Source organism: Procambarus clarkii, chromosome 28 (assembly GCF_040958095.1).
Source record: "Procambarus clarkii isolate CNS0578487 chromosome 28, FALCON_Pclarkii_2.0, whole genome shotgun sequence".
NCBI lineage: Eukaryota > Metazoa > Arthropoda > Malacostraca > Decapoda > Cambaridae > Procambarus > Procambarus clarkii.
Window position 1 is genome coordinate 43,277,363 of NC_091177.1, and position 27,176 is coordinate 43,304,538.

Consider the following 27,176-nt stretch of genomic DNA (forward strand, 5'->3'; position numbering starts at 1 on the left):
TATGCAGCCAATCAAACTACAGTATTAGACTACATACATTGAAGAGGTTCCTTATCTTATTTGTACAGCAGGCCTTAGTCCACCAGGTATAACCAGGATGTCGACACCAAATTATCCTCTTTGAGGTAGCTTCCATCACCCAGTAACTGGTACACAAAGCATGCTTCCTCGTCTTGACCTGTCAAAAGGGCGCTAGCTATGAAGCCAGAATCCTAATATATGACAGCTATATCAGAGAAAACACTGTACAAGGAACCATAAAGACCTAGGCTTAATTACCTTTAGTATGAGGCGATCTCGTGCTCTAACTGGGTCACCCTATCTAATGACATTAATGGCCATAAATGATAGATAAATGGGTTTCGGCAGAACACTTAACTTGTATTTGTTGACAGCGTGTTGATGATGGTACACCTTTGGTTTCCATAACACTTCGTCCAAGTAAAATTAACAGGAGCCGATTTGCTCCCGTGCCTCTGGTCTAAGTACAATAACAATGGCTGACCCCTCCCTCCTCACTCACGCTACTGGTCTACATTGCCCAGATGACAGTAAGTGATAGAAGGGTCACATTTACTCTATTTTAATTCTGATAATTAAGTTAATTTATATGAGATGTTTTTATGATGGTAAAGTCCAAAGACTAATGTATTTAAGAATAATTCCCACCATAATAGGTGGTGAATTTATAATAGTATGTGGTAATGATATCCCGTTTTCTATAGACGGAAATTCCACTACAAGTTACATTTTCTATGGGTAACTTGTTTATACAACGCAGCAGCAATATTATCTGCCTGCATGTAATATTATTAAATGGTGTCGGATTTTCCGACACCATTAACTACGGCTGTAATTTTCTGAACCATTAACTTCTTCGGTAAGAAAGAAATGAGTTTACCCCAGTGATAGCGCTGTGGGTAACGACTCACCACTGACTCATCTCTAGTCTGCGATATCTAAATCTTTGACTCAGATTACGAGTACTCCGGTATAGCTGAAGCAACTCACCCCTGCACTCTGGCAGCGTGATCCTGGAGGTTGTGAAATGTTCTAGTTGTTGAAGGAATGAAAATTACAACAGGGTGAATGTTGTAATATCTGTGAACATAAACTATATTATACGGAGGATGTTCCACTAATGCTCCAGACTGACCTTCCAAGAGTAATAACGCTTCAGACTAACCTTCCAAGAGTAATAATGCTTCAGACTGACCTTCCAGGAGAAATAATGCTTCAGACTGACCTTCCAAGAGTAATAATGCTCCAGACTGACCTTCCATGAGTAATAATGCTTCAGACTGACCTTCCAGGAGTAATAATGCTCCAGGCTGACCTTCCATGAGTAATAATGCTTCAGACTGACCTTCCAAGAGTAATAATGCTTCAGACTAACCTTCCAAGAGTAATAATGCTTCAGACTAACCTTCCAAGAGTAATAATGCTTCAGACTGGCCTTCCAAGAGTAATAATGCTTCAGACTAACCATCCATGAGTAATAATGCTTCAGACTGACCTTCCATGAGTAATAATGCTTCAGACTGACCTTCCATGAGTAATAATGCTTCAGACTGACCTTCCATGAGTAATAATGCTCCAGACTGACCTTCCAGGAGTAATAATGCTTCAGACTGACCTTCCAGGAGTAATAATGCTCCAGACTGACCTTCCAGGAGAAATAATGCTCCAGACTGACCTTCCAGGAGTAATAATGCTTCAGACTGATCTTCCAAGAGTAATAATGCTTCAGACTGACATTTCAAGAGAAATAATACTTCAGACTGACCTTCCAGGAGTAATAATGCTTCAGACTGACCTTCCAGGAGTAATAATGATTCAGACTGACCTTCCAAGAGTAATAATGCTCCAGACTGACCTTCCAGGAGTAATAATGCTCCAGACTGACCTTCCAAGAGTAATAATGCTTCAGACTGACCTTCCAGGAGTAATAATGCTCCAGACTGACCTTCCAGGAGTAATAATGCTTCAGACTGACCTAGACTACATACATTGAAGAGGTTCCTTATCTTATTTGATAAGTAATAATGCTAATAGTAATAATGTAATAATAATAAGTAATAATGAGTAATAATAAGTAATAATGAGTAATAATGCTTCAGACTGACCTTCCAAGAGTAATAATGCTCCAGACTGACCTTCCAGGAGTAATAATGCTCCAGACTGACCTTCCAGGAGTAATAATGCTTCAGACTGACCTTCCAGGAGTAATAATGCTCCAGACTGACCTTCCAGGAGTAATAATGCTTCAGACTGACCTTCCAGGAGTAATAATGCTCCAGACTGACCTTCCAAGAACGACAGTTTTTCACTAGTGATCAAAATAATTAGAAAACTCTTTCTAACTCGTCGCGGAATCCGGATGACCATCGGCTTAGCAGGAAATTCTGTCCCACCTTCTGGTAATGTGAACCAGGTTTATGATTAGGAAAGTTGAGGGATCCTGCCCACCTAGCAGCGATCCTCACCCACCTAGCAGGGATCCTCACCCACCTAGCAGGGATCCTCACCCACCTAGCAGGGATCCTTCCCACCTAGCAGGGATCCTCACCACCTAGCAGCGATCCTCACCACCTAGCAGCGATCCTCACCACCTAGCAGGGATCCTCACCACCTAGCAGGGATCCTCACCCACCTAGCAGGGATCCTCACCCACCTAGCAGCGATCCTCACCACCTAGCAGCGATCCTCACCACCTAGCAGCGATCCTCACCACCTAGCAGCGATCCTCACCACCTAGCAGCGATCCTCACCACCTAGCAGGGATCCTCACCACCAAGCAGCGATCCTCACCACCAAGCAGGGATCCTCACCACCTAGCAGGGTATCCTCACCACCTAGCAGGGATCCTAACCACCTAGCAGCGATCCTCACCACCAAGCAGGGATCCTCACCACCTAGCAGCGATCCTCACCACCTAGCAGGGATCCTCAGCACCTAGCAGAGATCCTCACCACCTAGCAGGGATCCTCACCACCTAGCAGGGATCCTCCGCACCAAGCAGCGATCCTCACCACCTAGCAGGGATCCTCACCACCTAGCAGCGATCCTCACCACCTAGCAGGGATCCTCACCACCTAGCAGCGATCTTCGCCACCTAGCAGCGATCCTCACCACCTAGCAGCGATCTTCACCACCTAGCAGGGATCTTCACCACCTAGCAGCGATCCTCACCACCTAGCAGGGATCCTCACCACCTAGCAGCGATCCTCACCACCTAGCAGGGATCCTCACCACCTAGCAGAGATCCTCACCACCTAGCAGGGATCCTCACCACCTAGCAGGGATCCTCCCCACCTAGCAGCGATCCTCACCACCTAGCAGGGATCCTCACCACCTAGCAGCGATCCTCACCACCTAGCAGGGATCCTCACCACCTAGCAGCGATCTTCACCACCTAGCAGCGATCCTCACCACCTAGCAGCGATCCTCACCACCTAGCAGGGATCCTCGCCACCTAGCAGCGATCTTCACCACCTAGCAGCGATCCTCACCACCTAGCAGCGATCCTCCCCACCTAGCAGGGATCCTCACCACCTAGCAGCGATCCTCACCACCTAGCAGCGATCGTCACCACCTAGCAGGGATCCTCCCCACCTAGCAGGGATCCTCACCACCTAGAAGGGATCCTCACCACCTAGCAGGGATCCTCACCACCTAGCAGGGATCCCCACCACCTAGCAGGGATCCTCATCACCTAGCAGAGATCCTCACCACCTAGCAGGGATACTCACCACCTAGCAGGGATCCTCCCCACCTAGCAGCGATCCTCACCACCTAGCAGGGATCCTCACCACCTAGCAGGGATCCTCACCACCTAGCAGGGTATCCTCACCACCTAGCAGGGATCCTCACCACCTAGCAGCGATCCTCACCACCTAGCAGCGATCCTCACCACCTAGCAGCGATCCTCACCACGAAGCAGGGATCCTCACCACCTAGCAGGGTATCCTCACCACCTAGCAGGGATCCTCACCACCTAGCAGCGATCCTCACCACCAAGCAGGGATCCTCACCACCTAGCAGCGATCCTCACCACCTAGCAGGGATCCCCACCACCTAGCAGGGATCCTCACCACCTAGGAGGGATCCTCACCACCTAGCAGCGATCCTCACCACGAAGCAGGGATCCTCACCATCTAGCAGGGTACCCTCACCACCTAGCAGGGATCCTCACCACCTAGCAGCGATCCTCACCACCAAGCAGGGATCCTCACCACCTAGCAGCGATCCTCACCACCTAGCAGGGATCCTCAGCACCTAGCAGAGATCCTCACCACCTATCAGGGATCCTCACCACCTAGCAGGTATCCTCCCCACCTAGCAGCGATCCTCACCACCTAGCAGGGATCCTCACCACCTAGCAGCGATCCTCACCACCTAGCAGCGATCTTCACCACCTAGCAGCGATCTTCACCACCTAGCAGCGATCCTCACCACCTAGCAGGGATACTCACCACCTAGCAGGGATCCTCACCACCTAGCAGCGATCTTCACCACCTAGCAGCGATCCTCACCACCTAGCAGCGATCCTCACCACCTAGCAGGGATCCTCACCACCTAGCAGCGATCTTCACCACCTAGCAGCGATCCTCACCACCTAGCAGCGATCCTCCCCACCTAGCAGGGATCCTCACCACCTAGCAGCGATCCTCACCACCTAGCAGCGATCGTCACCACCTAGCAGGGATCCTCCCCACCTAGCAGGGATCCTCACCACCTAGCAGGGATCCTCACCACCTAGCAGGGATCCCCACCACCTAGCAGGGATCCTCATCACCTAGCAGGGATCCTCAACATCTAGCAGGGATACTCACCACCTAGCAGGGATCATCCCCACCTAGCAGCGATCCTCACCACCTAGCAGGGATCTTCACCACCTAGCAGGGATCCTCACCACCAAGCAGGGATCCTCACCACCTAGCAGGGATCCTCACCACCTAGCAGGGATCCCCACCACCTAGCAGGGATCCTCACCACCTAGCAGGGATCCTCACCACCTAGCAGGGATACTCACCACCTAGCAGGGATCCTCCCCACCTAGCAGGGATCCTCACCACCTAGCAGGGTATCCTCACCACCTAGCAGGGATCCTCACCACCTAGCAGTGATCCTCACCACCAAGCTCGGATCCTCACCACCTAGCAGGGATCCTCACCACCTAGCAGGGATCCTCACCACCTAGCAGCGATCCTCACCACCTAGCAGGGATCCCCACCACCTAGCAGGGATCCTCCCCACCTAGCAGGGATCCTCCCCACCTAGCAGGGATCCTCCCCACCTAGCAGGGATACTCACCACCTAGCAGGGATCCTCACCACCTAGCAGGGATCCTCACCACCTAGCAGGGATCCTCACCACCTAGCAGGGATCCTCACCACCTAGCAGGGATCCTCACCACCTAGCAGCGATCCACCCCACCTAGCAGGGATCCTCCCCACCAGGCAGGGATCCTCACCACCTAGCAGGGATCCTCACCACCTAGCAGCGATCCACCCCACCTAGCAGGGATCCTCCCCACCTAGCAGGGATACTCACCACCTAGCAGGGATCCTCACCACCTAGCAGGGATCCTCACCACCTAGCAGGGATCCTCACCACCTAGCAGGGATCCTCACCACCTAGCAGGGATCCTCACCACCTAGCAGCGATCCACCCCACCTAGCAGGGATCCTCCCCACCTAGCAGGGATCCTCACCACCTAGCAGGGATCCTCACCACCTAGCAGGGATCCTCACCACCTAGCAGGGATACTCACCACCTAGCAGGGATCCTCACCACCTAGCAGGGATCCTCACCACCTAACAGCGATCCTCATCACCTAGCAGGGATCCTCCCCACCAAGCAGCGATCCTCCCCACCAAGCAGCGATCCTCCCCACCTAGCAGGGATCCTCACCACCTAGCAGCGATCCACCCCACCTAGCAGGGATCCTCACCACCTAGCAGGGATCCTCACCACCTAGCAGGGATCCTCACCACCTAGCAGGGATCCTCACCACCTAGCAGGGATCCTCCCCACCTAGCAGCGATCCTCACCACCTAGCAGGGATCCTCACCAGATACGCTATGTCTGCAGGCACACTATGGCTGCAGACACACTATGGCTGCAGGCACACTATGGCTGCAGACACACTATGGCTGCAGGCACACTATGGCTGCAGGCACACTATGGCTGCAGACACACTATGGCTGCAGGCACACTATGGCTGCAGGCACACTATGGCTGCAGACACACTATGGCTGCAGACTCACTATGGCTGCAGACACACTATGGCTGCAGGCACACTATGGCTGCAGACACACTATGGCTGCAGACACACTATGGCTGCAGGCACACAATGGCTGCAGGCACACTATGTCTGCAGACACACTATGGCTGCAGGCACACTATGGCTGCAGGCACACTATGGCTGCAGACACACTATGGCTGCAGACACACTATGGCTGCAGGCACACTATGGCTGCAGGCACACTATGGCTGCAGACACACTATGTCTGCAGGCACACTATGGCTGCAGGCACACTATGGCTGCAGACACACTATGGCTGCAGGCACACTATGTCTGCAGACACACTATGGCTGCAGACACACTATGGCTGCAGGCACACTATGTCTGCAGACACACTATGGCTGCAGGCACACTATGGCTGCAGGCACACTATGGCTGCAGACACACTATGGCTGCAGACACACTATGGCTGCAGGCACACTATGTCTGCAGGCACACTATGGCTGCAGGCACACTATGGCTGCAGACACACTATGGCTGCAGGCACACTATGGCTTCAGGCACACTATGGCTGCAGGCACACTATGGCTGCAGGCACACTATGTCTGCAGGCACACTATGGCTGCAGGCACACTATGGCTGCAGACACACTATGGCTGCAGACACACTATGGCTGCAGACACACTATGGCTGCAGGCACACTATGGCTGCAGGCACACTATGGCTGCAGGCACACTATGTCTGCAGGCACACTATGGCTGCAGGCACACTATGGCTGCAGACACACTATGGCTGCAGACACACTATGGCTGCAGACACACTATGGCTTCAGGCACACTATGGCTGCAGGCACACTATGTCTGCAGGCACACTATGGCTGCAGGCACACTATGGCTGCAGGCACACTATGGCTGCAGACACACTATGGCTGCAGACACACTATGGCTGCAGGCACACAATGGCTGCAGACACACTATGGCTGCAGACACACTATGGCTGCAGGCACACTATGGCTGCAGACACACTATGGCTGCAGGCACACTATGGCTGCAGACACACTATGGCTGCAGACACACTATGGCTGCAGACACACTATGGCTGCAGACACACTATGTCTGCAGACACACTATGGCTGCAGACACACTATGGCTGCAGACACACTATGGCTGCAGGCACACTATGGCTGCAGACACACTATGGCTGCAGACACACTATGGCTGCAGACACACTATGGCTGCAGACACACTATGTCTGCAGACACACTATGGCTGCAGACACACTGTGGCTGCAGGCACACTATGGCCTCAGGCACACTATGGCTGCAGGCACACTATGTCTGCAGACACACTATGGCTGCAGACACACTATGGCTGCAGACACACTATGGCTGCAGACACACTATGGCTGCAGGCACACTATGGCCTCAGGCACACTATAGCTGCAGGCACACTATGGCTGCAGACACACTATGGCTGCAGACACACTATGGCTGCAGGCACACTATGTCTGCAGACACACTATGGCTGCAGGCACACTATGGCTGCAGGCACACTATGGCTGCAGACACACTATGGCTGCAGACACACTATGGCTGCAGGCACACTATGTCTGCAGGCACACTATGGCTGCAGGCACACTATGGCTGCAGACACACTATGGCTGCAGGCACACTATGGCTTCAGGCACACTATGGCTGCAGGCACACTATGGCTGCAGGCACACTATGTCTGCAGGCACACTATGGCTGCAGGCACACTATGGCTGCAGACACACTATGGCTGCAGACACACTATGGCTGCAGACACACTATGGCTGCAGGCACACTATGGCTGCAGGCACACTATGGCTGCAGGCACACTATGTCTGCAGGCACACTATGGCTGCAGGCACACTATGGCTGCAGACACACTATGGCTGCAGACACACTATGGCTGCAGACACACTATGGCTTCAGGCACACTATGGCTGCAGGCACACTATGTCTGCAGGCACACTATGGCTGCAGGCACACTATGGCTGCAGACACACTATGGCTGCAGGCACACTATGTCTGCAGACACACTATGGCTGCAGACACACTATGGCTGCAGACACACTATGGCTGCAGACACACTATGGCTGCAGGCACACTATGGCTGCAGACACACTATGGCTGCAGGCACACTATGGCTGCAGACACACTATGGCTGCAGACACACTATGGCTGCAGACACACTATGGCTGCAGACACACTATGTCTGCAGACACACTATGGCTGCAGACACACTATGGCTGCAGACACACTATGGCTGCAGGCACACTATGGCTGCAGACACACTATGGCTGCAGACACACTATGGCTGCAGACACACTATGGCTGCAGACACACTATGTCTGCAGACACACTATGGCTGCAGACACACTGTGGCTGCAGGCACACTATGGCCTCAGGCACACTATGGCTGCAGGCACACTATGTCTGCAGACACACTATGGCTGCAGACACACTATGGCTGCAGACACACTATGGCTGCAGACACACTATGGCTGCAGGCACACTATGGCCTCAGGCACACTATAGCTGCAGGCACACTATGGCTGCAGACACACTATGGCTGCAGACACACTATGGCTGCAGGCACACTATGGCTGCAGACACACTATGGCTGCAGACACACTATGGCTGCAGGCACACTATGGCTGCAGACACACTATGGCTGCAGGCACACAATGGCTGCAGACACACTATGGCTGCAGACACACTATGGCTGCAGACACACTATGGCTGCAGACACACTATGGCTGCAGGCACACTATGGCTGCAGACACACTATGGCTGCAGACACACTATGTCTGCAGACTCACTATGGCTGCAGGCACACAATGGCTGCAGGCACACTATGGCTGCAGACACACTATGGCTGCAGGCACACTATGTCTGCAGACACACTATGGCTGCAGACACACTATGGCTGCAGACACACTATGGCTGCAGACACACTATGGCTGCAGGCACACTATGTCTGCAGACACACTATGGCTGCAGACACACTATGTCTGCAGACTCACTATGGCTGCAGGCACACAATGGCTGCAGACACACTATGGCTGCAGACACACTATGGCTGCAGGCACACTATGTCTGCAGACACACTATGGCTGCAGACACACTATGTCTGCAGACTCACTATGGCTGCAGGCACACAATGGCTGCAGGCACACTATGGCTGCAGACACACTATGGTTGCAGGCACACTATGTCTGCAGACACACTATGGCTGCAGGCACACAATGGCTGCAGGCACACTATGGCTGCAGACACACTATGGCTGCAGGCACACTATGGCTGCAGGCACACTATGGCTGCAGGCACACTATGTCTGCAGACACACTATGGCTGCAGACACACTATGGCTGCAGACACACTATGGCTGCAGACACACTATGTCTGCAGACACACTATGGCTGCAGACACACTATGGCTGCAGACACACTATGGCTGCAGGCACACTATGGCTGCAGGCACACTATGGCCTCAGGCACACTATGGCTGCATTCACACTATGTCTGCAGGCACACTATGGCTGCAGGCACACTATGGCTGCAGACACACTATGGCTGCAGGCACACTATGGCTTCAGGCACACTATGGCTGCAGGCACACTATGGCTGCAGGCACACTATGGCTGCAGGCACACTATGTCTGCAGACACACTATGGCTCCTGGCACACTATGGCTGCAGGCACACTATGGCTGCAGGCACACTATGTCTGCAGACACACTATGGCTGCAGACACACTATGGCTGCAGACACACTATGGCTGCAGACACACTATGTCTGCAGACACACTATGGCTGCAGACACACTATGGCTGCAGACACACTATGGCTGCAGGCACACTATGGCTGCAGGCACACTATGGCCTCAGGCACACTATGGCTGCAGGCACACTATGTCTGCAGGCACACTATGGCTGCAGGCACACTATGGCTGCAGACACACTATGGCTGCAGGCACACTATGGCTTCAGGCACACTATGGCTGCAGGCACACTATGGCTGCAGGCACACTATGGCTGCAGGCACACTATGTCTGCAGACACACTATGGCTCCTGGCACACTATGGCTGCAGACACGCTATGGCTGCAGGCACACTATGGCTGCAGGCACACTATGGCTGCAGACACACTATGGCTGCAGGCACACTATGTCTGCAGACACACTATGGCTGCAGGCACACAATGGCTGCAGGCACACTATGGCTGCAGACACACTATGGCTGCAGGCACACTATGGCTGCAGGCACACTATGGCTGCAGGCACACTATGTCTGCAGACACACTATGGCTGCAGACACACTATGGCTGCAGACACACTATGGCTGCAGACACACTATGTCTGCAGACACACTATGGCTGCAGACACACTATGGCTGCAGACACACTATGGCTGCAGGCACACTATGGCTGCAGGCACACTATGGCCTCAGGCACACTATGGCTGCAGGCACACTATGTCTGCAGGCACACTATGGCTGCAGGCACACTATGGCTGCAGACACACTATGGCTGCAGGCACACTATGGCTTCAGGCACACTATGGCTGCAGGCACACTATGGCTGCAGGCACACTATGGCTGCAGGCACACTATGTCTGCAGACACACTATGGCTCCTGGCACACTATGGCTGCAGACACGCTATGGCTGCAGGCACACTATGGCTGCAGGCACACTATGGCTGCATGCACACTATGGCTGCAGGCACACTATGGCTGCAGGCACACTATGGCTGCAGACACACTATGGCTGCAGGCACACTATGGCTGCAGGCACACAATGGCTGCAGACACACTATGGCTGCAGGCACACTATGGCTGCAGGCACACTATGGCTGCAGACACACTATAGCTGCAGACACACTATGGCAGCAGGGACACTATGGCTGCCGACACACTATGGCTGCAGGCACACTATGTCTGCAGACACACTATGGCTGCAGGCACACTATGGCTGCAGGCACACTATGGCTGCAGACACACTATGGCTGCAGACACACTATGGCTGCTGGGACACTATGGCTGCCGACACACTATGGCTGCAGACACACTATGGCTGCAGACACACTATGGCTGCAGACACACTATAGCTGCAGACACACTATGGCAGCAGGGACACTATGGCTGCCGACACACTATGGCTGCAGGCACATTATGTCTGCAGACACACTATGGCTGCAGGCACACTATGGCTGCAGGCACACTATGGCTGCAGACACACTATGGCTGCAGACACACTATGGCTGCAGACACACTATGTCTGCAGACACACTATGGCTGCAGACACACTATGTCTGCAGACACACTATGGCTGCAGGCACACTATGTCTGCAGGCACACTATGGCTGCAGACACACTATGGCTGCAGGCACACTATGGCTGCAGGCACACTATGGCTGCAGGCACACTATGGCTGCAGGCACACTATGGCTGCAGGCACACTATGTCTGCAGGCACACTATGGCTGCAGACACACTATGTCTGCAGGCACACTATGGCTGCAGGCACACTATGTCTGCAGGCACACTATGTCTGCAGACACACTATGGCTGCAGGCACACTATGTCTGCAGGCACACTATGGCTGCAGGCACACTATGTCTGCAGGCACACTATGGCTGCAGACACACTATAGCTCGAGAACCACTATGGCTCCGGATGCACAGACATTATAGCCATATACGCATAGAACGCATCAAGAAATATCACCGTTGTTCTGTCATAGTGCAAATATAAGCCATATACTGCCCGGTTCAACGGACATAATAACATATGTAGATGTCCATATTATTCAGTTAATGCTGTTAATATACTCTTTAAGGACATTAGCATATAAGTGGAAAATAAATATGCAATACTAAATATGTATTTACTATGTAAATCTTACATATAGGCGGGACCAAAGCCAGCGAGCTGCATGTGATAATTAATGGTAAATGCTATTATTACACTTTATAAATGTGCAATGGCTTCGACCAGAGTATGTTAGTACTCTGAGGCACTCACTACCACCACCACCACCAGGGTATGTTAGTACTCTGAGGCACTCACTACCACCACCACCAGGGTATGTTAGTACTCTGAGGCACTCACTACCACCACCACCAGGGTATGTTAGTACTCTGAGGCACTCACTACCACCACCACCACCAGGGTATGTTAGTACTCTGAGGCACTCACTACCACCACCACCACCAGGGTATGTTAGTACTCTGAGGCACTCACTACCACCACCACCACCAGGGTATGTTAGTACTCTGAGGCACTCACTACCACCACCACCAGGGTATGTTAGTACTCTGAGGCACTCACTACCACCACCACCAGGGTATGTTAGTACTCTGAGGCACTCACTACCACCACCACCAGGGTATGTTAGTACTCTGAGGCACTCACTTCCACCACCACCACCAGGGTATGTTAGTACTCTGAGGCACTCACTACCACCACCACCACCAGGGTATGTTAGTACTCTGAGGCACTCACTACCACCACCACCACCAGGGTATGTTAGTACTCTGAGGCACTCACTACCACCACCACCAGGGTATGTTAGTACTCTGAGGCACTCACTACCACCACCACCACCAGGTATGTTAGTACTCTGAGGCACTCACTACCACCACCACCAGGGTATGTTAGTACTCTGAGGCCCTCACTACCACCACCACCAGGGTATGTTAGTACTCTGAGGCACTCACTACCACCACCACCAGGGTATGTTAGTACTCTGAGGCACTCACTACCACCACCAGGGTATGTTAGTACTCTGAGGCACTCCCTATCACCGCCAGGATATGTTAGTACTCTGAGGCACTCACTACCACCACCACCACCAGGGTATGTAAGTACTCTGAGGCACTCACTACCACCACCACCACCAGGGTATGTTAGTACTCTGAGGCACTCACTACCACCACCACCAGGGTATGTTAGTACTCTGAGGCACTCACTACCATCACCAGGGTATGTTAGTACTCTGAGGTACTCACTACCACCACCACCAGGGTATGTTAGTACTCTGAGGCACTCACTACCACCACCAGGGTATGTTAGTACTCTGAGGCACTCACTACCACCACCACCAGGGTATGTTAGTACTCTGAGGCACTCACTACCACCACCAGGGTATGTTAGTACTCTGAGGCACTCACTACCACCACCACCACCAGGGTATGTTAGTACTCTGAGGCACTCACTACCACCACCACCAGGTTATGTTAGTACTAGAGGCACTCACTACCACCACCACCAGGGTATGTTAGTACTCTGAGGCACTCACTACCACCACCAGGGTATGTTAGTACTCTGAGGCACTCACTACCACCACCACCAGTGTATGTTAGTACTCTGAGGCACTCACTACCACCACCACCAGGGTATGTTAGTACTCTGAGACACTCACTACCACCACCACCACCAGGGTATGTTAGTACTCTGAGGCACTCACTTCCACCACCACCACCAGGGTATGTTAGTACTCTGAGGCACTCACTACCACCACCAGGGTATGTTAGTACTCTGAGGCACTCACTACCACCACCACCACCAGGGTATGTTAGTACTCTGAGGCACTCCCTATCACCGCCAGGATATGTTAGTACTCTGAGGCACTCACTACCACCACCACCACCAGGGTATGTTAGTACTCTGAGGCACTCACTACCACCACCAGGGTATGTTAGTACTCTGAGGCACTCACTACCACCACCACCACCAGGGTATGTTAGTACTCTGAGGCACTCACTACCACCACCACCACCAGGGTATGTTAGTACTCTGAGGCACTCACTACCACCACCACCACCAGGGTATGTTAGTACTCTGAGGCACTCCCTACCACCACCACCAGGGTATGTTAGTACTCTGAGGTACTCACTACCACCACCACCAGGGTATGTTAGTACTCTGAGGCACTCACTACCACCACCAGGGTATGTTAGTACTCTGAGGCACTCACTACCACCACCACCACCACTAGGGTATGTTAGTACTCTGAGGCACTCACTACCACCACCACCACCAGGGTATGTTAGTACTCTGAGGCACTCCCTACCACCACCACCAGGGTATGTTAGTACTCTGAGGTACTCACTACCTCCACCACCAGGGTATGTTAGTACTCTGAGGCACTCACTTCCACCACCAGGGTATGTTAGTACTCTGAGGTACTCACTTCCACCACCAGGGTATGTTAGTACTCTGAGGCACTCACTTCCACCACCAGGGTATGTTAGCACTCGGAGGCACTCACTACCACCACCAGGGTATGTTAGTACTCTGAGGCACTCACTTCCACCACCAGGGTATGTTAGTACTCTGAGGTACTCACTACCACCACCACCAGGATATGTTAGTACTCTGAGGCACTCACTTCCACCACCAGGGTATGTTAGTACTCTGAGGCACTCACTTCCACCACCAGGGTATGTTAGCACTCGGAGGCACTCACTACCACCACCAGGGTATGTTAGTACTCTGAGGCACTCACTTCCACCACCAGGGTATGTTAGTACTCTGAGGTACTCACTACCACCACCACCAGGATATGTTAGTACTCTGAGGCACTCACTTCTACCACCAGGGTATGTTAGTACTCTGAGGCACTCACTTCCACCACCAGGGTATGTTAGCACTCGGAGGCACTCACTACCACCACCCGGGTATGTTAGTACTCTGAGGCACTCACTTCCACCACCAGGGTATGTTAGTACTCTGAGGCACTCACTACCACCACCAGGGTATGTTAGTACTCTGAGGCACTCACTACCACCACCACGGTATGTTAGTACTCTGAGGCACTCACTTCCACCACCAGGGTATGTTAGTACTCTGAGACACTCACTTCCACCACCAGGGTATGTTAGTACTCTGAGGCACTCACTACCACCACCACCAGGGTATGTTAGTACTCTGAGGCACTCACTACCACCACCAGGGTATGTTTGTACTCTGCGGCACTCACTACCACCACCACCACCAGAGTACCATCAGTAGTAGTGCTCAGAGATGGTGGAGCAGCCCAGTCCCTGATCGTGAGAAGCTCGTTACCGAAGCTGAGAAGAGCTTCGAAGCTGAGTAGAGTGTGGACGGGAGACAAAAGGTTGTCCAGGTTGGGTTTCCTAGGACGCAGTACGTCGCCCCCTTAGTGCCGGTACATCTTGACTCGCCTTACTTCAGCGGCACATGTGCGTTGGCAGTAGTCGATACCCTCCCTGTGGCTGGGATTGACGTGATACTAGCCAACGACTTGGTGACAGATTGGAGCAACAATCATCCCAAGATTGTGGACGAGCCAGCCGGAACAGCAAGGTCTGAGGTAACAGCAGGCAGTGGTAATATCCAGGTACAGACAGACCCGGAAATAGATAACATGTTTAATTCTCCCTCTCACCCACAGATCGACAACATTCTAGCAGAGTCTCCTGAATCGTTAATAATATATGTTTAATAATATCATCCCTGGTAACTGTTAAACTAGTCATCACCACCACCAGAGTATGTTAGTACTCTGAGGCACTCACTACCACCATCAGGGTATGTTTGTACTCTGAGGCACTCACTACCACCACCACCACCAGAGTATGTTAGTACTCTGAGGCACTCACTTCCACCATCAGGGTATGTTTGTACTCTGAGGCACTCACTACCACCACCAGGGTATGTTTGTACTCTGAGGCACTCACTTCCACCATCAGGGTATGTTAGTACTCTGAAGCACTCACTACCACCACCATCAGGGTATGTTAGTACTCTGAGGCACTCACTACCACCGCCAGGGTATGTTAGTACTCTGAGGCACACACTATCACCACCACCAGAGTATGTTACTACTCTGAGGCAGTCACTACCACCATCAGAGTATGTTAGTACTCTGAGGCACTCACTACCTCCACCACCAGAGTATGTTAGTACTCTGAGGCACTCACTACCACCACCGCCAGGGTATGTTAGTACTCTGAGGCACTCACTACCACCACCAGGGGATGTTAGTACTCTGAGGCACTCACTACTTCCACCACCAGAGTATGTTAGTACTCTGAGGAACTCACTACCACCACCAGAGTATGTTAGTACTCTGAGGCACTCATTTCCACTACCGCCAGGGTATGATAGTACTCTGAGGCACTCATTACCACCACCAGAGTATGTTAGTACTCTGAGGCACTCACTACCACCACCAGGGTATGTTTGTACTCTGGGGCACTCACTTCCACCATCAGGGTATGTTAGTACTCTGAGGCACTCACTTCCACCACCAGGGTATGTTTGTACTCTGAGGCACTCACTACCACCACCAGGGTATGTTTGTACTCTGAGGCACTCACTTCCACCATCAGGGTATGTTAGTACTCTGAAGCACTCACTACCACCACCATCAGGGTATGTTAGTACTCTGAGGCACTCACTACCACCGCCAGGGTATGTTAGTACTCTGAGGCACTCACTTCCACCACCAGGGTATGTTTGTACTCTGAGGCACTCACTACCACCACCAGGGTATGTTTGTACTCTGAGGCACTCACTTCCACCATCAGGGTATGTTAGTACTCTGAAGCACTCACTACCACCACCATCAGGGTATGTTAGTACTCTGAGGCACTCACTACCACCGCCAGGGTATGTTAGTACTCTGAGGCACTCACTACCACCACCACCAGAGTATGTTAGTACTCTGAGGCACTCACTAACACCATCAGGGTATGTTAGTACTCTGAGGCACTCACTACCACCATCAGAGTATGTTAGTACTCTGAGGCACTCACTACCTCCACCACCAGAGTATGTTAGTACTCTGAGGCACTCACTACCACCACTGCCAGGGTATGTTAGTACTCTGAGGCACTTACTACCACCACCAGGGGATGTTAGTACTCTGAGGCACTCACTACCACCACCAGGGGATGTTAGTACTCTGAGGCACTCACTACTTCCACCACCAGAGTATGTTAGTACTCTGAGGCACTCACTACCACCACCAGAGTATGTTAGTACTCTGAGGCACTCACTACAACCGCCACGAAGGTATGTTAGTACTCTGAGGCACTCACTACCACCACCAGAGTATGTTAGTACTCTGAGGCACTCACTACCACCACCGCCAGGGTATGTTAGTACTCTGAGGCACTCACTACCACCACCGCCAGGGTATGTTAGTACTCTGAGGCACTCACTACCACCACTAGTGTATGTTGGTACTCTGAGGCACTCACTATCACCACCAGGGTATGTTAGTACTCTGAAGTACTTACTACTACCACCAGGATATGTTAGTACTCTGAGGCACTCACCACCACCACCATTGTATGTTAGTACTCCGAAGTACTTACTACTACCACCAGGATATGTTAGTACTCTGAGGCACTCACCACCACCACCATTGTATGTTAGTACTCTGAAGTACTTACTACTACCACCAGGATATGTTAGTACTCTGAGGCACTCACCACCACCACCATTGTATGTTAGTACTCTGAAGTACTTACTACTACCACCAGGATATGTTAGTACTCTGAGGCACTCACCACCACCACCATTGTATGTTAGTACTATGAAGTACTTACTACTACCACCAGGATATGTTAGTACTCTGAGGCACTCACCACCACCACCATTGTATGTTAGTACTATGAAGTACTTACTACTACCTCCAGGATATGTTAGTACTCTGAGGCACTCACCACCACCACAATTGTATGTTAGTACTCTGAAGTACTTACTACTACCTCCAGGATATGTTAGTACTCTGAGGCACTCACTACCACCACCAGGGTATCAATAAATGGCATTAAAACTAACCATATCAGTTCCATATTTTTCATTCATTTACTGTAGCTTTAAAAGCCTAGTCGTTTTGGTTAGACAATTTATAATTTATATGAAGAACGACCAATGTCAGGTTGTTATTAGTTGTGTTTGTAATGTTGTAGTATACATCACTCTGAGGCACTCACTACCATATATATATATATATATATATATATATATATATATATATATATATATATATATATATATATATATATATATATATATATATATATATATATCATATATATTATTTAATATGACCGAAAAAGTAAGATTAATAATTATAACACGAATTTTCTCAACAAATTCAACAAGGGCTACAGAACCTATTACTGTTAAACAACCAACGGAATAATCATATAAGACTGGTAATTGAAGTCAAGTGCTGCTACCACTCCTCAATTATGGTAACTTATTAAGCTAATTAATACTCCCGACTCTTGAGGAATGGTTGTCAAGACATTTAAACCAAGAAATCTTTGGATAATTCCTATAATTATGAGTTCTTAATTCTAAGCTTGTTGTTAATTACAGGTGTTATTAATTCACGTTGGGAATCACTTAAAATATCCATGACAAGTCAGCTCCAGCTGTTGTACTCAAGGTATTAATGAAGAGGGAAATATTAAGTAAAATAAAAAACGACTTTTATGAACAATTTATTTATGAGAATGACTTAAGTCCAACACTGGAGCCTCCTGTCCTGGAGGCCATGTGTTGTGACCCCACACCTGGTGTGTCACCCACACCTGGTGTGTCCCCCCCACACCTGGTGTGTCACCCACACCTGGTGTGTCCCCCCACACCTGGTGTGTCCCCCCCCACACCTGGTGTGTCACCCACACCTGGTGTGTCCCCCCCACACCTGGTGTGTCCCCCACACACCTGGTGTGTCCCCCCCCACACCTGGTGTGTCCCCCCCACACCTGGTGTGTCCCCCCCACACCTGGTGTGTCCCCCCCACACCTGGTGTGTCCCCCCCACACACCTGGTGTGTCCCCCCCACACCTGGTGTGTCCCCCCCACACACCTGGTGTGTCCCCACACACCTGGTGTGTCCCCCCCACACCTGGTGTGTCCCCCCCACACCTGGTGTGTCACCCACACCTGGTGTGTCCCCCCACACCTGGTGTGTCCCCCCCACACCTGGTGTGTCCCCCACACACCTGGTGTGTCCCCACACACCTGGTGTGTCCCCCCCACACCTGGTGTGTCCCCCCCACACCTGGTGTGTCCCACACCTGGTGTGTCCCCCCCACACCTGGTGTGTCCCACACCTGGTGTGTCCCCCCCACACCTGGTGTGTCACCCACACCTGGTGTGTCCCCCCACACCTGGTGTGTCCCCACACACCTGGTGTGTCCCCCCACACACCTGGTGTGTCACCCACACCTGGTGTGTCCCCACCACACCTGGTGTGTCCCCCCCACACCTGGTGTGTCACCCACACCTGGTGTGTCCCCCCCACACCTGGTGTGTCACCCACACCTGGTGTGTCCCCCCACACACCTGGTGCGTCCCTCTACACAAGGTGTGTCCCCCACACCTGGACCACTACCAACTCACACTCAACACATATGTGACCCATTAATGACGATGAACCCACCGATGAACAAGAGGTGGCACGGGCATGAATAACCCCGTAAATGCTAGATTTTTTAGAGTGAATGTGATGTTTGGTCGTGAGAAACCCCCTCTTAACCCCATGGCTGGCTCTTGTGTACGGGTAACACCTCACTAATGAGAGGAGGGGGGGGAGGTCCTTGAGGTCCAGGACCTCACAAGACCTGGGTACGAGGTCCTCCTCCACCCGCGAGGTCAACCTCTAGACGGGTCGCCCTGTGCCTCGACCAGTTACCAAGTCTCGCTCTTAACTACCAGTCTGGCTCATTAAGTACTCTGAATTGTACAACAGTAGTTGGCCAGGATGCAGGTGTAGGCTCCCAGGACGCAGGTGTAGGCTCCCAGGATGCAGGTGTAGGCTCCCAGGATGCAGGTGTAGGCTCCAAGGATGCAGGTGTAGCCTCCAAGGATGCAGGTGTAGCCTCCAAGGATGCAGGTGTAGCCTCCAAGGATGCAGGTGTAGCCTCCAAGGATGCAGGTGTAGCCTCCAAGGATGCAGGTGTAGCCTCCACGGATGCAGGTGTAGCCTCCAAGGATGCAGGTGTAGCCTCCAAGGATGCAGGTGTAGCCTCCACGGATGCAGGTGTAGCCTCCCAGGATGCAGGTGTAGGTTCCCATAACTATCACAAGACTGCAGGACACTCCCCAACGAAACAGTTTTCATACAAATCTGAGAAGCCGTTCAGGCGCTATAGCAATGACAGAGACAAACACTAACACAATCCCACGTACTCGAACAGAGTTGCACAATGGCTTGAAGTGTGTTTTACAACAGATGTAACATTAGTTCATATTTTGCAGTGAAACAAAAATGATTTATGCTTTTTAATACTATATAGTGAATTTTCATTTGAATTTCACCGTGGAAATTTTACACTATAATATTAAGTCTTGTGTGACAAAACTTGGGTATGAGCTATGCCATCATACGATGCCCCAGACTGTGTATGAACTATGGCATCATACGATGCCCCAGACTGTGTATGAACTATGCCATCATACGATGCCCCAGACTGTATGAACTATGCCATCATACGATGCCCCAGACTGTGTGAACTATGCCATCATACGATGCCCCAGACTGTATGAACTATGCCATCATACGATGCCCCAGACTGTGTGAACTATGCCATCATACGATGCCCCAGACTGTATGAACTATGCCATCATACAATGCCTCAGACTGTATGAAGTATGCCATCATACGATGCCCCAGACTGTATGAATTATGCCATCATACGATGCCCCAGACTGTATGAACTATGCCATCATACGATCCCCCAGACTGTGTGAACTATGCCATCATACGATGCCCCAGACTGTATGAACTATGCCATCATACAATGCCCCAGACTGTATGAACTATGCCATCATACGATGCCCCAGACTGTATGAACTATGCCATCATACAATGCCCCAGACTGTATGAACTATGCCATCATACGATGCCCCAGACTGTGTGAACTATGCCATCATACGATGCTCCAGACTGTATGAACTATGCCATCATACGATGCCCCAGACTGTATGAACTATGCCATCATACGATGCCCCAGACAGTGTGTGAACTATGCCATCATACGATGCCCCAGACTGTATGAACTATGCCATCATACGATGCCCCAGACTGTATGAACTATGCCATCATACGATGCCCCAGACTGTGTGAACTGTGCCATCATACGATGCCCCAGACTGTGTATGAACTATGCCATCATACAATGCCCCAGACTGTATGAACTATGCCATCATACGATGCCCCAGACAGTGTATGAACTATGCCATCATACGATGCCCCAGACTGTATGAACTATGCCATCATAAGATGCCCCAGACAGTGTATGAACTATGCCATCATACGATGCCCCAGACTGTATGAACTATGCCATCATACGATGCCCCAGACTGTATGAACTATACCATCATACGATGCCCCAGTCTGTGTATGAACTATGCCATCATACGATGCCCCAGACTGTATGAACTATGCCATCATACGATGCCCCAGACTGTATGAACTATGCCATCATACGATGCCACCAGACTGTGTGAACTGTGCCATCATACGATGCCCCAGACTGTGTATGAACTATGCCATCATACAATGCCCCAGACTGTATGAACTATGCCATCATACGATGCCCCAGACAGTGTATGAACTATGCCATCATACGATGCCCCAGACTGTATGAACTATGCCATCATACGATGCCCCAGACAGTGTATGAACTATGCCATCAAACGATGCCCCAGACTGTATGAACTATGCCATCATACGATGCCCCAGACTGTATGAACTATACCATCATACGATGCCCCAGACTGTGTATGAACTATGCCATCATACGATGCCCCAGACTGTATGAACTATGCCATCATACGATGCCCCAGACTGTATGAACTATGCCATCATACGATGCCCCTGACTGTGTGAACTGTGCCATCATACGATGCCCCAGACCGTATGAACTATACCATCATACGATGCCCCAGACTGTGTATGAACTATGCCATCATACGATGCCCCAGACTGTATGAACTATGCCATCATACGATGCCCCAGACTGTATGAACTATGCCATCATACGATGCCCCAGACAGTGTATGAACTATGCCATCATACGATGCCGCAGACTGTATGAACTATGCCATCATACGATGCCCCAGACAGTGTATGAACTATGCCATCATACGATGCCCCAGACTGTATGAACTATGCCATCATACGATGCCCCAGACTGTATGAACTATGCCATCATACGATGCCCCAGACAGTGTATGAACTATGCCATCATACGATGCCCAAGACTGTATGAACTATGCCATCATACGATGCCCCAGACTGTATGAACTATACCATCATACGATGCCCCAGACTGTGTATGAACTATGCCATCATACGATGCCCCAGACTGTGTGAACTATGCCATCATACGATGCCCCAGACTGTATGAACTATGCCATCATACAATGCCCCAGACTGTATGAACTATGCCATCATACGATGCCCCAGACTGTATGAACTATGCCATCATACAATGCCCCAGACTGTATGAACTATGCCATCATACGATGCCCCAGACTGTGTATGAACTATGCCATCATACGATGCCCCAGACTGTGTGAACTATGCCATCATACGATGCCCCAGACTGTGTGAACTATGCCATCATACGATGCCCCAGACTGTATGAACTATGCCATCATACGATGTTCCAGACTGTATGAACTATGCCATCATACGATGCCCCAGACTGTGTATGAACTATGCCATCATACGATGCCCCAGACAGTGTGTGAACTATGCCATCATACGATGCCCCAGACTGTATGAACTATGCCATCATACGATGCCCCAGACTGTATGAACTATGCCATCATACGATGCCCCAGACTGTGAATGAACTATGCCATCATACGATGCCCCAGACTGTATGAACTATGCCATCATACAATGCCCCAGACTGTATGAACTATGCCATCATACGATGCCCCAGACTGTATGAACTATGCCATCATACAATGCCCCAGACTGTATGAACTATGCCATCATACGATGCCCCAGACTGTGTGTGAACTATGCCATCATACGATGCCCCAGACTGTGTATGAACTATGCCATCATACGATGCCCCAGACTGTGTATGCACCATCGATATTGAATTCCCGTTCACCTCTTTCACAGGATTGACTCGAGCACAAGCAAGTTCGACAACAGCTCACGTGTGGATAGTCAGAGCAGTGAGTCCTTCCCCGCCACCAGTGAGGGAGGGAGAGTCACCCATGACGTGTGAGAGTGAGAACTTCCTCTCTCTCACTCACGCCACCACCAGTGAGGGAGGGAACCCCTCCCTCCCTCACTCCTCACCACACTCATCACAGGTGAGGGATACTATTGATCACCAGACCTTTGAGTACCACGCCCTCACGGCCCAAGTCAAGAGCAGGGAGGAGTGAGGGAGAGAAGATAAAGCAAGGGGGGGAGGACTAGTGAGGATAGAGAAGAGGTATAGCGTGGGAGAAGGAAAGAGAAGAGAGAGAGAGAGAGAGAGAGAGAGAGAGAGAGAGAGAGAGAGAGAGAGAGAGAGAGAGAGAGAGAGAGAGAGAGAGAGAGAGAGAGAGAGAGAGAGAGAGACAGACAGACAGACAGACAGACAGACAGACAGACAGACAGACAGACAGACAGACAGACAGACAGACAGACAGAAAGAGAGAGAGAGAGAGAGACAGAGAGACAGACAGAGGGAGAGAGAACAAGTAGAGGACAAACTTGGAGGCAGGAGGCAGGTGTGTTAATTGAGGAAGAGCAAAGAAGTGAAGATAATTTAAAATTAGAATGGAGGAACAACGAGAAAGAGAGGTGTGACGCAAGAAGGGAGATGTGACGCAAGAAGGGAGGTGTGACGCAAGAAGGGAGATGTGACACAAGAAGGGAGGTGTGACGCAAGAAGTGAGATGTGACGCAAGAAGGGAGGTGTGACGCAAGAAGGGAGATGTGACGCAAGAAGGGAGGTGTGACGCAAGAAGGGAGATGTGACGCAAGAAGGGAGATGTGACGCAAGAAGGGAGGTGTGACGCAAGAAGGGAGATGTGACGCAAGAAGTGAGGTGTGACGCAAGAAGGGAGATGTGACGCAAGAAGGGAGGTGTGACGCAAGAAGGGAGATGTGACGCAAGAAGGGAGGTGTGACGCAAGAAGGGAGATGTGACGCAAGAAGGGAGGTGTGACGCAAGAAGGGAGATGTGACGCAAGAAGGGAGGTGTGACGCAAGAAGGGAGATGTGACGCAAGAAGGGAGGTGTGACGCAAGAAGGGAGATGTGACGCAAGAAGGGAGGTGTGACGCAAGAAGGGATATGTGACGCAAGAAGGGAGGTGTGACGCAAGAAGGGAGATGTAACGCAAGAAGGGAGGTGTGACGCAAGAAGGAAGGTGTGACGCAAGAAGGGAGATGTGACGCAAGAAGGGAGATGTGACGCAAGATGGGAGATGTGACGCAAGAAGGGAGGTGTGACGCAAGAAGGGAGATGTGACGCAATAAGGGAGGTGTGACGCAAGAAGGGAGGTGTGACGCAAGAAGGGAGATGTGATGCAAGAAGGGAGGTGTGACGCAAGAAGGGAGATGTGACGCAAGAAGGGAGGTGTGACGCAAGAAGGGAGGTGTGACGCAAGAAGGGAGGTGTGACGCAAGAAGTGAGGTGTGACGCAAGAAGGGAGGTGTGACGCAAGAAGGGAGGTGTGACGCAAGAAGGGAGGTGTGACGCAAGAAGGGAGATGTGACGCAAGAAGGGAGGTGTGACGCAAGAAGGGAGGTGTGACGCAAGAAGGGAGGAGTGACGCAAGAAGGGAGGTGTGACGCAAGAAGGGAGGTGTGACGCAAGAAGGGAGGTTTGACGCAAGAAGGGAGGTGTGATGCAAGAAGGGAGGTGTGACGCAAGAAGTGAGATGTGACGCAAGAAGGGAGGTGTGACGCAAGAAGGGAGGTGTGACGCAAGAAGTGAGGTGTGACGCAAGATGGTAGATGTGACGCAAGAAGGGAGGTGTGACGCAAGAAGGGAGATGTGACGCAAGAAGGGAGGTGTGACGCAAGAAGGGAGATGTGACGCAAGAAGGGAGGTGTGACGCAAGAAGGTAGATGTGACGCAAGAAGGGAGGTGTGACGCAAGAAGTAAGATGTGACGCAAGAAGGTAGATGTGACGCAGGAAGGTAGATGTGATGCAGGAAGGTAGATATGACGCAGGAAGGTAGGTGTGACGCAAGAAGGGAGGTGTGACGCAAGAAGTGAGGTGTGACGCAAGATGGTAGATGTGACGCAAGAAGGGAGGTGTGACGCAAGAAGGGAGATGTGACGCAAGAAGGGAGGTGTGACGCAAGAAGGGAGGTGTGACGCAAGAAGTGAGGTGTGACGCAAGAAGGTAGATGTGACGCAAGAAGGTAGATGTGACGCAAGAAGGGAGGTGTGACGCAAGAAGGTAGGTGTGACGCAAGAAGGAAGGTGTGACGCAAGAAGGTAGATGTGACGCAAGAAGGGAGGTGTGACGCAAGAAGGTAGGTGTGACGCAAGAAGGAAGGTGTGACGCAAGGAGGAAGGTGTGACGCAAGAAGGTAGGTGTGACGCAAGAAGGTAGATGTGACGCAAGAAGGGAGGTGTGACGCAAGAAGGTAGGTGTGACGCAAGAAGGTAGATGTGACGCAAGAAGGAAAATGCGACGCAAGAAGGTAGGTGTGACGCAAGAAGGTAGGTGTGACGCAAGAAGGGAGGTGTGACGCAAGAAGGGAGATATGACGCAAGAAGGAAGGTGTGACGCAAGAAGGAAGGTGTGACGCAAGAAGGTAGATGTGACGCAAGAAGGTAGGTGTGACGCAAGAAGGTAGATGTGACGCAAGAAGGTAGGTGTGACGCAAGAAGGTAGATGTGACGCAAGAAGGGAGGTGTGACGCAAGAAGGGAGAAGTGAGAATAAAGATCAATAAAACAACTCCTAACATTAAGGGACGGAACTCCTTAACATATAGTAACACCTGAGACGTGTTACAGTCCCTGGCACTACATCCTGCACAACGTTCTACCACCACCAGGGGCCTCGTAGCCTGGTGGATAGCGCGCAGGACTCGTAATTCTGTGGCGCGGGTTCGATTCCCGCACGAGGCAGAAACAAATGGGCAAAGTTTCTTTCACCCTGAATGCCCCTGTTACCTAGCAGTAAATAGGTACCTGGGAGTTAGTCAGCTGTCACGGGCTGCTTCCTGGGGGTGGAGGCCTGGTCGAGGACCAGGCCGCGGGGACACTAAAGCCCCGAAATCATCTCAAGATAACCTCAAGATAACCACTCCAAACATGCTAGAGAACACCTCTATGTCTCCACTTTAAATGACCATTCTAAGTATAACTGAAATATATTAGAGAACGCCATGTTCCAGAGACAGAGAACTATCTCTAGAGAACTACAGATGTAGTTGAGAGAACACGTAGGTCTGAACATCCATAGACACCTGTTGGACACTAGAGAACACCTGTGTTCTCCATACACACCTGTTGGACACTAGAGAACACCTGTGTTCCACATAGATACCTGTTGGACACTAGGGAACACCTGTCTTCCACATACACACCTGTTGGACACAAGAGAACACCTGTTGGACACTAGAGAACATCTGTGTTCAACATAGACACCTGCTGGACACTAGAGAACACCTGTGTTCCACATAGACCATCCATAAACACCTGTTGGACACTTGAGAACACCTGTGTCCCACATAGACCATCCATAAACACCTGTTGGACACTAGAGAACATCTGTGTTCCACATAGACAACTGTTGGACACTAGAGAACACCTGTGTTCCACATAGACCATGCATAAACACCTGTTGGACACTAGAGAACACCTGTGTTCCACATAGACCATGCATAAACACCTGTCGGACACTAGAGAACACCTGTGTTCCACATAGACCA

General features: G+C 51.2%; 1 protein-coding gene across 1 annotated transcript; it reads right to left on the reverse strand.

Moving 5' to 3' along the window:
- Positions 1-19,987: 19,987 nt before the first annotated feature.
- LOC123755146 (shematrin-like protein 2) lies at positions 19,988-20,338 on the reverse strand. The gene has a single exon (XM_045737626.1). It carries the CDS (start codon positions 20,336-20,338, stop codon positions 19,988-19,990), a length of 351 nt encoding a protein of 116 aa, XP_045593582.1.
- Positions 20,339-27,176: the final 6,838 nt, after the last annotated feature.

Coding starts and splice junctions, on each gene's coding strand:
- LOC123755146 (XM_045737626.1), bottom strand. CDS start 20,338: ATGGGAACCTACACCTGCATCCTGGGAGGCTACACCTGCATCCGTGGA.